General features: G+C 36.7%; 1 protein-coding gene across 1 annotated transcript in view; it reads right to left on the bottom strand.

Moving 5' to 3' along the window:
• The window catches only part of ASCC3 (activating signal cointegrator 1 complex subunit 3), a 249751-nt gene that overhangs the window by 17716 nt on the left and 217164 nt on the right, over positions 1-14871 (bottom strand). The window contains exon 37 of the mRNA XM_030448254.1: positions 4555-4779. Within this exon, the coding sequence (XP_030304114.1) occupies positions 4555-4779 (225 nt within the window). The remainder of the gene's footprint in view (positions 1-4554; positions 4780-14871) is intronic.

The raw sequence follows: 14871 nt of genomic DNA, 5'->3' as shown, positions 1-14871 counted from the left end.
TTCCTCTAACCTTGCAGCAAGTAATCTGCACACCTGCACTAAAGCCAGACAACACACGAGCTCCAAACACACTTAAGATCTAGAACTCCATTCAAGTGCTCCAAGGAATATGGTTCCCCAAATGAACAGTTTTAGTGGCTGTTAGGAACTGAGAAGGGTTGGGGAGGAAGGGAATTCCAGAGATGAGAAACATCCTCATTCTTTTAGTCTGGGAACTGCAGCTCGGGCACCTCTGCTGTTTGCAGCTGTGCTGATATGGCCAGAAAGGACCTTTTGTGTGAGAAGCAGTAGATAAAGACTCCCACCATCAGCCAGCACAGTCTGAGGTTTAATAGAGTAAGCATTTAGTATGTAAGGAAGCTCTTAAGACAGCTGCATTGGGCAGCTATTTGTGCAATACTTGATGACCCTAAACATGTACCACAAAGTTGATTCTCATAAACAGGACTGTAGCAAAAGCTACAGAAACAACTTATTTATTTTTGATGTTTTAGAATGAGCGAGGCAATGTTACACACATCATCGTCCAGCTAAGGAAATGCAGTGCCTAACCCAAAGTTTTTAATTCCTGTAAAAATTAGACTAACATGGAGGACTAACATGCTGGGGAAAGGCAGGCCATCAGTGACACTGTTACAAGGTCCTAGTTGCGGGGATGTGCACAATTTCTGTGCAAACCAGTCCTTGCTCTGCAGTTTGGAATGTGATTTCATGTCCATCTTCTTAGTGCACAGGTACCCTGCTGAGATGCTTTTAACACATCCATAGGTAAACACTTCTCAGAGGTTAAGGCTGAGCTCCGTGGCAGCTCTGCTCCCGGCAATATTAAAATATTTTGTCAACGATTATACTACAAGTGGAGGCTTGTGGCCAATCCCAGTGCAAAGCCAGAAACTGTCACATTATTTCCTAGAAGAGACTGCCCTGCTGAATCTGAGACAGAGGGTATTACTGCCTCAATTATCCATTTCAATTAATGCAAATATAGGCGACAGTCTTAGAACAGGAGAGTAAGAACTGATCGCTGAATACACAGTCATAAAATATAAGGCTTGACAAAATAAGTAAGAAAGAGATTAGATTTAGTCCATCTCACATATCCTTAAATCAGACAGGAAAAAAGGTGGGGTATTGTCTTTGATATCCCATAAAAAATTAGTCTAATAATTTCATTAGAATTTTTATTCTTTGATGTTCTTTTGCAAGAAGTGGAGAGGTGTTTGATTTTGAGCAAGTATTGGAGTGCTCAATACCATCTTCCAACTCTATCTTTTCTTAGTAAAAATAGTACAGACAGTGTGCTAGGCTTGAAGAGAATATGCAGTCTATTTTAACTGTATTAAAGGAATTGAGACAAATAAAAATTAAAATGATTTGCCCAAATTTGCACAGGAATTTTCTGAGCCATGGGAACTTTCTGTGCTTTATCTGTGAGAACCTGTCACTGATAAAAAACTTGTTAGATTTGACTTGAGCTCTTCAGTGTGAAGCAGGGAAAGTCCTTCAGTCTAGTCAATGCCTCAGTGGCCATGCACCACAGACATGTGGGAGCTGACAGGCATTCATCTTCCTGAAAGCTTCATACTGCAATTCAGCATTAAAATTCTGTATTTCATAATGAGTAAATAGACACTAAGTTTTATCATCCTGTAATGAACTTGATCTGTACCTAACAAATGCTAACTATAGGAAAATTGTAACAGAATATATTCCATTTTCTATGTTAACAATTACATTCTTTTATTGAGCCAGTACCACGACTCTTCTGTTAAATGTTTACGACTTCATTGTGAATACATTTGAACAGCATTCTAACATAAAACCAAAACTTCTAAGACATCTGAGGAAAATTAATCAGAAGTGATGACATTTTTTTTTTTATTAGAAGATAGTGATATCTTACCTGAAATCCAACAGTTACATTTATCTATCTAATGCTGTTACCTTAATTTTCTGACTGACCATTAATACAACTCAGCCTAAAGCCACTGGTGATGAAAGAGGCCCAGAGGAAGTTGGAGGAATGTCTGGGAGGACACAATGGGTGGCATGTGAAAGGAACCATGCAAGAGAAGGCTGATTCAGGTGAAAGACAGCACAGAAGAGTGGAGAAGTTTAACAGCCTGTAGTGGAAGGAGGCTACCTTACGTATCGTGGCTAGAGATGACAAATCTGCTCTGCAGGGGAACTGGGATGGGGGCCTGCTCTATGTACTGAGATACAACCACTTGTAAAAGCTCTCTGAAAGATCTGGCTTTCTTGTAGCAGCAAAGCCGCGCTGATACGGAAAGTCTGTCATACGGAAAGTCTGTCATTCACATACTCACCAGCAAAAATAACAGTTTATGTTCAGGTCACAGTTTGAAGGTTAGCTATACAACCTTAACAGCCAAAGTACTTTGTAAGTAAATAAACAAAAGTTCAACATAACTCAAAACCCAATTCCTGTCTCACTGCTGAATTTTACATTCGGTAACACACGAGGGTGTGTTTCACACACACGGAGTACATCACCCACTGAATACCTTCATCAATGGATCCCTCTATGGTTCAGTTCCTTTTCTCACAACTAACATCTTTTTTTCCACCTCTGTTGACCCAGAGTTCATCAGCAGGTCAGTGCTAAGGAAAAAGGTAACAACCAGTATTGAAAGTGTAACCCTGTCTATTGCTTAGATACTGGGAACTTTAACCCCCGTTTGGAAAGCGTGACTAATAAGATGGAAAAAATATTCTCCCAAGAGATGTAAACCATGCGCCAACTTCAAAATACAAAAATGCTTGCATGGTTTGTTTTTTTTTTATAGGAACTTTTTTTTTTTTTTTTTTAAGAGACCTCTACATACAACACTACATAGCAGTTAATTGAAGGCCAGAGTGCCAAGGCACAGTATGGAACAGTATTCTACTGAACTAAACTTCAGTTTAATATTTTTAGTTTTTTCTTTCTACAGTTTATTGTTTATGAACTACCTTTTATGCAGTAACAGGATTAAAAACCCCAAAACTTCTTAGCACAGAATGATAGCTTGAGCAAAATAATTATTGAAAAGAATTTACGTTTAATTGCATTTTTTTTCAAATAAGTAATTTACCCTCCAAATGCTCATTCCACAAATGTCTATGAACTTTAACTATGTGATTTCTTTGAAATAAAGGTGAATTTTCTCACCCAAACAACTAACGTTGTTCTCTGTTAATTACTGAGTATCATGAACAATAACTGTTTGTACATTGAAGCTTTCAGCATCATGATTTTGTTTATTTGAAATATTTGGAATAGACTTGCGTTCAAGTATTTCTGTTTGCCAAGTTTAAGACTGGGTAGCAGTAACATCTGTGGTGTTATTTGCTTCTTACTTTTCCTAGTTTTAATTTTGCTTTGTTCAGTATTAGTATTATGAGCTTGCAGGTTTTGCTGGTGTAAGATTGAGACCCACTGGATGCTGAATTGCCCATGGTATTTTGTGTGTCTGGAGCATTGATTAATAATTTCTCAAACTGGCTGGCTTGACAAAATGATGTTTGCAGTAACTATATTTCCATCAGGCTTCAAACAAGATCAAAGCCTCATTCTGATAGTTGACATGTAGATCACTGAGGACATTAACATTTGTGCAAACAAAAACTGTAGGAAGAAAGAATTACTGTCCTTATTTCACAGATATGGAACTGAGGAAGATTAAAAAAATAGTTTGTTGAAGGCTATCTGATCTTTGAGAACCTGTTAATGAGTCCTTGTCCAGTTCTGCTAAGACAGTATCATTCCTTCCTGGCAGAATCAGAGGGGCTGCTGTTCTCTGTGTCAGCTAGAGCTCACCCATCCTTCTGTAACCATAATTACTCTTTTCAGATATGGCAGCACTCTATTCCAAACTCAAATTGCTGCTTTAAAATTCTTTTGAGCTGTGCATGTGGTTGCTTGTTGCTTCCCATCATCAGTTTAGTTTCTCTGGGTTGAGACTGCAGCACAATTGTACAAGTCACAAGCCTCCAGATTGCGTTTAAAATCTGTGTTTCACGTGTGCTCTTTGACTCTATGATAACTGGGAAATAGATTACCTATCTTTTCACAAGCTAGAGAAAACCCCAGTATCTCACCCCAAACCACATTTCAAAACATGTTTTATTTATGCCTGGCAGTGACTACAGTGCTTTTGGGTGCTATAAAAAAATAAATGTGCCCATGGGAGCCAGGTTCTTGGGGGTCACAGCAAAACAATTTGCAGTGAGCACACCCATGCAGGAATGATTTGCATTCAACATTCCATGATACAGTTATAGAAAGCTGTTGCATATGAAAGAAGAGGCTAGGCCTATGGCAACAGATGCTTCCAACTGGGGCACCACAATCTTACCATGTTTGTTTACCTCCAGTTCTGTAAAGTGGGCATCCTTACGGGCATCTGGTTCTTCCCTAAGCAAAGTGGCATCATACCACACGGTACCAGCAAGACTACAAGAAATCTCCAGATTTTTCTATATTCAAAACATTACAAGGCACTAAGGATGAATAGTAAAACAAGAGTTAAATATTGAAATGCCTTACTGTACCTGACATATTCTAATTGCTTGGTCCAGCACTGTCTTTGTATCAGTTGCATAATCTGGACAAGGCAGCATGGCATGGCTGAAGTGAGCTTGCAGCAGGAGGTGTGTTTTTGTGTGTGAACTGTCAAATGAATGGGGATTGACTTCAATTGGAAGATGCTTTGCCAGTTCACTATTCATTTGATCTTCATTGTGTCTCACAGGCAGATCTGCATACTCTTCAGCATTCTGTAAAACAAAAACAAAACCAAAGCCCATTGTAATTAATGTCACAATAATTCTTTTTTAACTGAGACGTTAAAAGTATATGCATGTAATTTACTACAGTTAGATTTCATTGTTAAAATAGAAGCATTTTAATGCTTAGATATTTATCGAAATTGTGTGTGGGAAAACCAGCTAGTAAATTATTCACACTATTACAGGTTTTAAGGGTTTTTTGCTTATTTGTTTGTTTTTTGTTTGTTTGTTTTTTTAATAGCTGACTTTAATATTAAAGAAGAAAATAAAAGCAGTGAAATCAGTGCATTCCTTGGATGGACTCTATTTTAGATGACCTTCTATAGATACACTGCCCTCACAAAAACAATGAAAGGTTAGCTAAGAGAGATCAAAAATTCATTTTTAATTTTAATTTCCTTCTTGTTTCTCTGTATTCAAAACACAGTGGGTTTTAAACAGCTCTGGTAAGGTTCTTAAAAAATATATTTTCAACATTTTGAGCAGTCTGTCTAGGCAACAGAGGCTCAGTGATCAAAGCAATGAGCAAAATTGTAAGTAGGTGCTGAAAACTATCCTCTGAGCTCCAGAGTGGGAATAAAGCCATTCATACCACAAAGAAAGCTAAGAACTTTCACACTGCTGAGAAAAGGAGCTGCACACCAACAGGTAAACTCCATGTACTTATGACTAGAAAAAGCCTTGTGGCTGAGTGGGACAAGTACTCATACTTGTCATAGTAACCAGAGCAGAGATGTTCATTATCCTGCTAGGCAAATCCACTATCTCTGAAAGAAAGAAAATACAACAGGAGCATCCTAAGAACTGTAACTTAGGCTGAAAAGTCAGTTCTGTGACTGAATTTGCAATCTGTTTTCCTCCATAAAGTTCTCCTGTGCACATATGTGCACATACTCTTGTTTGGAATGAGAATGATCTTTCTAAAGTGTAAAACTTGCAAGTAGAGTGAGAGTTTTATAATATATGCTATCTTTTCCATCTGTAATTTGAGAGTGTATTTCTTCTGTCACAAAATAAAAAGTCAGTTGGGTAGCCTGAGGGGCAATGTCTTCCAAACTCTAGGCTTAACAGTGCATTAAATTAAAGGGTTCAGGGTTTTATAGTCCTCTTACACCATAGATTTGATATTATGCATTTTAGTCTTCAGTCTCCAGTCAGACTTCCTGCAAATATGTATTAATAAAATATTCACAATGGTAACCAGTGCTGAGTGAGGTAAAGAGAAATGGCAATTTTATAAAACCTAATAGAACTATCCAGTTGACTTGCAAAGTACTGTATCCACTCATTCAGATCCTATCCCAACACACAGAACCTTTTTTGACAATTCCTAATAACAGTTAGGAAGCTGTTTTTTAGCCCTCTTGTGTGACAGCACAGAATTTTCTGTTTTCTTTAATGGCAGGATGAAACTACATCTCAGCTGTGTTATAAATGTAGAAGGAAAGATACTAGACAACTTAAGATTTTGAAAGAAAATCAGAATGCCATTAATTTATTTCAAATCTTGACTGCAGATTAGAAAAGAAGTCTGACTCAAGACAACTGCTGCTTAATCCTGGATGTCTCTGCCAGATCTCTTGTGAAAACTGTGGTCATTTATTCTCTGAACCTAAGGTCACAATCTTTTTAAGCCCTATAGGAGTCTGCATGTTTGTCTCATGCTTTTTATTTAACTGGCTTCTCCTTCAAAGATATTTTAAAGAATATTTACCAAGGGGATTTTTAAACTGAGTTTTGCTTTGCAGTTTAGAGTATCAGGAAGAAGGATCAGCCAAGTCACTCCAGACCAACTGGTACTCCTGAGAATGCATTTTCCCTAATTCTTCCCCAGCACATGTTTTATTTACCTCCAAAACACTCCTCTTATTTTAAACAACTTGCCTACTTAATTTCCTGTTTGTGATCATTGACTGTAAGTAAGTGAGGTTCATTTTCTTATCTGCATCATGTAGGTAATTAAAGGAAATTGAGAATGGGTAGTGAAGCTTTTATACAACTGAGAATGAAGCTGAATGGAGGGCACCGAGGTCAGCAGAGTCCATTATATTTTTATGTGAGAGGCCAGTATGTCTGCCCTGTCCTTGTTTGCTTAGTGTAGGCTGGACAGACTACTAACTACAAATCTGTTTCTCTGATTTGCCCAGCTGTCCTTGAATAAAGACATCTTCCATTGCAAAATGTTAAATGACAGTGATTGACAACGCTGTGATGAACTCTGCTTGTAACCCCCTGCTACTGTTTTCAGGTTGCTCAAGAAAAGACAGAATAAAGAAACATCCTTTGTAATCACCTCAAATGAGCCCTGCTGTTCACTCAATATTTTTTTTCATTTTAGTTCTCCTTTTTATTGTGAGTCTCAATCTGTTGTGCAAAGGCTGTAGCTTCAACTATTCCACACAATATATAATATATATTATTTTACTGCACTGTATCTGAATGTCATTCTTACTTCCATGGGTGAGAAAACAGATCAAATTACATATCAATCATTAATCTTCATTATCAAGCCAAGAAACTTAATACAAACTTTATAGTTAATCCTCAAAGCATTGCCATGCATTTTTCACTTTCTCACTATTAATCAGGACTACTGCAGCCCACGTGGGAATAATAATATCTTTACAAGCACCTACACAGTTAAACACAACTCGGAATATAGCAGGAGATACCTAGGAATTTTACTATGGATTCTGCAGTCATGAGTGTGGGAATCACTTCACACCTCTCTTTCCTATAGGTCTGTGATGGACTTTCCCAGTAATGTCTTCTTTTGGGCACCAGAGACTGCTGCATCATTTTGAGGGTGTAAGAGTCCTCACAAACCTACATTTCAATCTGTATGCTATGCAGGGTCATGCAGGAGACAGCACCCTGGTTTGCCAGTGAGAAATGTCACACATAGACCTACATAAAATTGATAGCTGCATTTTACAAGGCCAAGGAGCTACTCTGATAATTGAATTCTGTTTCCTGCATAACACAAGCCACAGAACCATCTTAAGAGTTCTGTCAGCAACATTACGCTCCATATATGCAGCTTCTCAACACCCTTTATTTGATTTGTTGGAATTTTTTTAAGAATAAACGACTGATCCCATTAAAATGATGTATCTTTTGCTGTTTTCTAGTAGTGAGGCATTTGAGGAGTAAGATGGAATGAAAAATTAAATAAGATATCCAAACATGGCAAGCACTATGTTCCACAGAGTCCACGGGGTTAAAGAAACCTGGATTTTCTTTCTACTCACAAAATGTGTAAGGTTGTCTGAAATTACTGATTTATAGAGAGAGATGAACTATAAACTTATACCACGTCTAAACTTTCTAAAATAGTTTAGATCTCAAGTAACTACACCTTGCTGTCTGTTTACAAGAGAGAAGAGGATACTTCTGGAGCACAGACAGAAATGAGATCAAGGTGAGTAACTAAAGTAAACGTGAATATTTTAAGTTTGGTTCAGTCATGGGAACAGTAAAACTTATAAAGTTAATGAGTTCTAGACTTTAAAGAGCAGCTGATTAATTTGTAACAATGAGGGTCTAAAACAAACCAAAAATAGTTTCTCACATTCCAGAGTTGAACCAGTAGTCTTTTCTTCAGCAATGCTGTTACTGAAACTACCTCAGACTCCCTGCCTTTACATTCCTTTTTTTTTTTACATAGGTACAGCAAGCACAGGCACATCACATTTTCAACTTTAATATCAATATGCAATGAGTTTTGCTCTGTTTCAAATTTCTAATGCAGAAACAAGGGAAAAGCATTCTTAGGAAATTTGACACCAAAATTAGCAGTCATTAAGCTAAAGTAATAAAAAAGCCTTACAGTAAACTAGTAGTAAAACTAACTACCATAATAATAAAAATAACAAAGATGAGGATCATTTTTAGACCATATAGTAAGTGCATCCTCTTTACCTGAACCTTGGTTCAAATTACATGAACTTCTGGTAGTCTGAGTACATGCTGAAGGACCACAAAAATCATACATTTGTGCATAGAATGGAAAGTAAAAAACAAGTTGCAATAAACAGCTGTTCTGCAATTAACACTATAATACATTATGAAGTAAATCTTAGTTCTCTGCTCTAAGGAGTTGAAAAGTATGCCAGTATAACATGTGAACCAAGAACATTTTGATCTTTAGGTAACGGAATAGGTAAAATATAAGCTCAACAATATTATTATATAATTGGCTTTCTTATTCTGTAAAGGTGTATCTGTTGTAAAAAGTGCTACAGAATATTTTAGTGCAACACCCTGACCTGTCACTTCCACACAGTGCTACAGTGTATGGGAAGCAGCTGGACTCCAATCTTTAAAGAAATCTGTAATTGTTCTCATTTAGGTGATACCTATCTTACCCTTAATATAGGATAGAGAAAAGCAGCATGGTTAAAACAGAGAAAGAACAAGCCTTGTTAGTTTGTGAGTAATGAAGTTACTGGATAATAATGTCTTCTGTTAGATTCACAAATTCTAGATTTTTCTTTGAGGATAACTGAACTTCTGTACTTTAAAACATTTGAAATTATTTCTGGTTTACATATATACACACACACACACATATATATATCTCCATGCATGTGCTGTCAAAAGTCTCATTTGGCCCTGTGAACAGCATTATGTGGACAATGAAAAAATTTCTTAACTAAATTCCCCAAGTTAATCTCCCTTTGTCCCTGCTCTTCCCCAGAGCACAAAACTGTATTATGTGACACAACTCAGGTATATATTATGAAAATTATTTGAATTAACCAACATTTTTATACTATATTTAATCTTCACATTTTTAAATGTGCACTTGATTTATAAGGAAAGACATTAAATTTATACAGATGTAGCCTGGCAGGCAGCTGGAACACAATCTAGCTCAGATTTATATTCAGAAAACACGTAAATGTGAGAAAACATGAGCTTTAAAAAAAGAAACAAAACCGAACTGACCACATAGTTAAAAGTTATTTCTCAGCTCACATCAAAAAGTGAAGTGGTTTGAAAAATGGAATTGGAAAAGTATTTGCTGGAATTACTGCTCTGAAAATTATATCTCTGTTAGCAATTCCATTATAAACTCCTATTTTAAGGAGTTTATTGGTAGCTCATAAATGGTTATGCTTTGGTCTCAGTTTTATGGGGCATAATTCAAACTTCCAAAGTTTAAAATGTTTAGGTGGTTTTTTTACTCTTAGATATAAAAGGTCTAGGACAATATCCCCTTTTAAAGACAGTTATAAATGTATATTACTAGTTATAAGTTTTAATAACAAGCACAGTGCATGGCTTCAAGATTCATATGTATAGACAACAAGAAAAAAAGTAATTTTGACCAGTTTATTGTAGCTACTACATAACACAGGAATATTTAGATGGGAAGCCCTCTTTCAGACATCAGACGTTTGCACAAAGTGCTTCCTCAGTTTGTTTTACACATGTAAAAATATTTTTTTAAGGCAAACTTTGCAGAAATATTCAATTTACAGGGCAGCCTGGCAGATTATGCTAAGCAACAGGGCAGGCTGAAATTTTGTAAAGGTCTTGAGAAGTGGTTAGCTTGATGCAAAAGAAGAAAACAAAAACCGTCAGGCAAGAATTGAATATATTTAAGTCATGATGCTGCAATTCACCAGAGACCATTTCTAAACAAGCTCCTTGCCTTCATATACCATGTCATACCATTCTCTCCCTGTCAGCTGCACTCATATGTGGCTGTGAAATCAAATGTTATCCAGCAGACTAGAGCCAGCCCTACAGTACAGTTTCTTTCCCATCTCTTCCTTCCAGACCTGGTAGGGAGGACAGGCAGAAAGCAAAGTCCTGTGCCAGCCCTTGCACCATGGGGCACGGAGGAGTCAGAGCTGCAGCTGTCCCTCCCTGGCTGGGGAAAAAAAGGGGCTCTTGGCTCTGGCACTGGTGTTTCTGCCTGCCCTAACTATTCTCACAGGAAAATGATGTTATACCTGTTGGAGTACTCTTTACTTTTAGAAAAATGTTGGGAGGAAAGTAGGTAGGTGCAGGATGGACAGCAGCATCCAAGGTAATAGGGCTGCTCAGTATCTTTATGAAAGAAATGCTTTTTAATCTGTTATCTAACTAATGATCAATGCAATTTTACACATAAAGTTATATGTCAAAAGGAAAAAAAACAAACCAAAAACGTGCCTTGTAAAGTTAACCCAATTAACTAGGTGAGGCTGGGCTACCCTGGGTTCTGTCTCAGGGCTGAAGACTTGGCAGAGTGAGCATTGGAAATTCCTGGTTAAACATGAGAAGTTGAAGAGATAAAGTTGTAAACCCCATTCATATGCTATTATGTAAATATTCTACTTTTAAAAAATAATTTGTAACTATCAGGATTTAAAATGGGCACATTTCAGTAACCTACAAACCTATAAACCTAGTTTATAAGAACATAAAAGGAGTTTTTATAATTCTTACAAAGTGCTCATGTTAGCAGTCAGAGAATTCATATATGATTGTATTCTCAGACTTCTCACTTTAAATAGACAAGTGTTTGATTTTTGCTTTTAAAGAGCTGCATATGATAAACATCCACATTTTACAGTTACAGACATCACAAAAGAAAGTACAGGCTAGGGCAATGAAACAGTTGAATGATCACTTAAAAACACCCTGAAGGGTTTAGATTTCACCTCTTACTTAAAACATCCAAACTACAAACTACTGATGACATTCCTGATGACCAAAGGTCAGGAGTCTGGAAGACCTTTGCCACTGCACACAGAGCAATAGGAGGTCAGCAATATTAGCTACCAGTAGCAGAGAGTGACCTGGCAGATCTGGGAACTTCTAAAGTATAAAGTTAATCACAGACCTCTGTTTCATCATGGAGCTGCTAAAAAAAACAATATGCAAGCATCTTAGTGCATGTGAGAGGGAGGATTATATAAAATAGTAATAATTTGACATGGGAAAAAAGTTCTTAGGACTTGAATACTGACTTGAAGGTCAATATCCCTTTTTCTTCTAAAGTTTCTTAATGATATCAGAGAAGGTAGGTTTTGGTATACAGGAAGATACAGTAATAGATAATACAATCATTGGAATTGGTTTACCAAATGGTAGAAATACACTTATAGAACCACTCTGTTTAAAAGCAATGTCTTTTTAAAATTGCATACTTTATGAAAACATATTGCAACAAGGAATGAATTCATAATTTCAAGTCTTAACTGTCACAATCCATATTTCATAAAGTTTATGATCACAATCATAATTCAGTGCTACTTTTTTGGCCAGTCCTAATAAAAAAATTTCTTACAATACATTAATTTCCCCCCAAAACATGCAGGTTTTATTAAACCTGTACAGTTTGCATAGAGGTACCTTTATTTCACTCTGAAAGTGAAAGTAAACTGAAAGTTTTGATTATAAGCCTGTAAAGCATACACAGTTTAGGGAAAAACAAATGCAAAAGATGACTAAAGTAGGACAAAAATAAGAGCAAACATCTGAAATTGGTATGACATATTCAACTTGCTCTGACCATAGCAAAGAAATATAAATGGAATGGCATAGTTAGCATTTATAAAATGAATTATAGTGATGTGAGAGAACTGTTAGAGTTTCTCACTGGAAATGGTGTATTTGAGATTTTCACCTCTCCAAGATCTCTGACTTTTCCCACTCCTTTCCATGAGAACACTTTGAACCTGCACATTCTGAACTCATTATCACCACCCCATTTTTTTTTTTTTTGTTTTAAATCCTTAATACCTAGATGGGACAATGACCCACAACTTTCTTCCCCTGTAATCTCAAGTCATAAGAAAGATTTTAAACCGACTGGTTTTAGCTGTACTGAAACTAATTGCATTGCACTAATACAGAAAAGCTTTTCAGTGCACGAAGTCAGTAATGTGCTAACAGAAAACTGGGAAAATCTTTCTGAGTATACATTCAAAAGTCTGATTGTCATGAGAAATCTTCTTCAGTTCCATTTGGACACATGTCCACATTTTGAAGCTTGGCTGAATCAACTGGCTCAACTACTGATTGAGATGATGACAGCAATGAAATTTGTAATAGCAGATCTTGGCACCCAGCTTTCCCTGGGAAAGCCATCAGTCATTTTCCATCTTTGGCTTTAATCCTCCACTGGGATCTTCCAGCGCGGAGCCCAGACCCAGGGAAGAAGTTAACAGATCTCTATATTAAATTACTGCTACTCTGCATGGAGACAGGAGTAAGAGCTACTATTTCTTTCCGTGGCCCATACACACTGTGTATGTTAAGGGCAAGCTGTAAAAGCTCAGCGTGTTGAAAACCGGATTTGAGATCTGCTGACCTGTGGCAGCTTCTCCAGTGGGGAGCCACAAATGCACACTGCTGCATCTTTTGTACTGGCTTAAATTCTGGACCTAGACTACTATGTGACCAGGGACAAAAGGAAATAAAGAGTTCACAGACATGAATACCTGTCATCATGTGGTGAAATGACTAGCAGTCTCTGTTCAAGACAGGCTCAAGCCCAGAATAACAGAACAACAATATGAACTGGCAGAAATAGATGGGAAACTTGGAAGGTGCCTATAAGCACAATGTCTTCTCAGCAAGGCAGTGCTACTGGTTTCACTCTGAGCAATTTTAAATGAAAATAGTTTAATAGAATAGTAGAAAGACACAACTTTAAGAGGAAGTGACAGCTGTTACAAGTAAATTTCAATAAGGGTAGTTCCCTGCTGATCAAAACTGGCACATCTCCACTCTTTTCAGTGTACTATGTGGATTAACATTGCTTGAAAATCTTACCCAATGTTTTGAAGAACTCAAGAGCTATAAAGGTAATGCAGAGATGGAAGACACTGATAATTGCAAGAATGAGGAATCACTGAGGAAATTAAAAGTAAGTGAAAAGAAAAAATATTTTAAGTCTTACTAAATAATCAGAAAATCTGTCAGTATTTTGGTGTGCAAAGTTCTTTCAACACTTCTGTTGTGAATGACCAGAGCTGAATACTTACTGAAGGACTTCAGTAAGTAACATGGCAAAAATGCCCTTGCTCCACATTTGACCATAACAAAACATCCCATTACCTGAACATACCACGCATTAATAATGTAGATCTAACCCTTTATGGATAGCAAGTGATAATTTTTCTTGGTGATGTTCACTGCACATAAATTTGTGTGAATACTGTAAACTCAGTGTTCCTACACAGACCTATATCATATTTTTTCTTCCTGTAAAAAAGGCATACAGCTAAAGAGCTAAAGTACACTGAAAGAGCTAAAAAAAAAAAAAAAAAAAAAAAAAAAAAAAAAAAAAAAAAAAAAACAAGGAAAGATAACCAATGATTAAGAGTTGCAGATATTTTGTCTCTGGTGTAAAGTTTTAAGAACTTCTTTTAAAAGACAAAGAACACAGAGATTTTCAGTACCAGATGTCTAGGAAGATCCCATTTGGATTTGAGCTACTTAAATTTGCAATCATGTATTTATACATCTAACAGAGCTTCTGTTTCCCCTAGAATCTGAAAATTAACTAGCTTTGTAGCATCTTCCTTGATCTGCCACCCGTGCCCTGAGGATTAGAGACTCCACCTGAGCTTGTTTTACAAGCATAACAGAAAAAATTAATCTCTGCTGGCAGCGATCCCACTGGGATACTGATGAATAATGATATCCCTCTCTTGCTGCCCTCTCAGTCCACTAGAAAAGCCACTCTAACCCAGCAACGTGGAAACCGCTGAAACCATTCCAGCTGTGGATTAGCAGGCAGTCAAGCATCCATCTGTTCTCTGTGAATCAAGAGAAAGCAAACATGCATTCTTATAGCTAAAGAAGTATTAAAAATTATCATCTTATATGACTGCATGTAGTAAATATTAAGACAATCACATAGAAAAGAGAAAAAGAAGCTATTCTCTACACCTCATGTTGCTTACATTTTCTTGCTGCCTGAAGCAAAAAACAATTGGAATTTATCTCATTAACCTGCAAGATATTGTGCATTCAATGATTTAATGTTTAAGATAAAATATCTTAATACTTATATGCATCAGTCGTGCCCAAAAAAATTTTGTAAGTAGACAGGAATATACACACTAATTAAAT

This window comes from Calypte anna, chromosome 3, assembly GCF_003957555.1.
Source record: "Calypte anna isolate BGI_N300 chromosome 3, bCalAnn1_v1.p, whole genome shotgun sequence".
Classification (NCBI taxonomy): Eukaryota; Metazoa; Chordata; class Aves; order Apodiformes; family Trochilidae; genus Calypte; species Calypte anna.
Note: the sequence above shows the minus strand (reverse complement) of the source record. Positions and strands in the feature narration are given on the sequence as shown.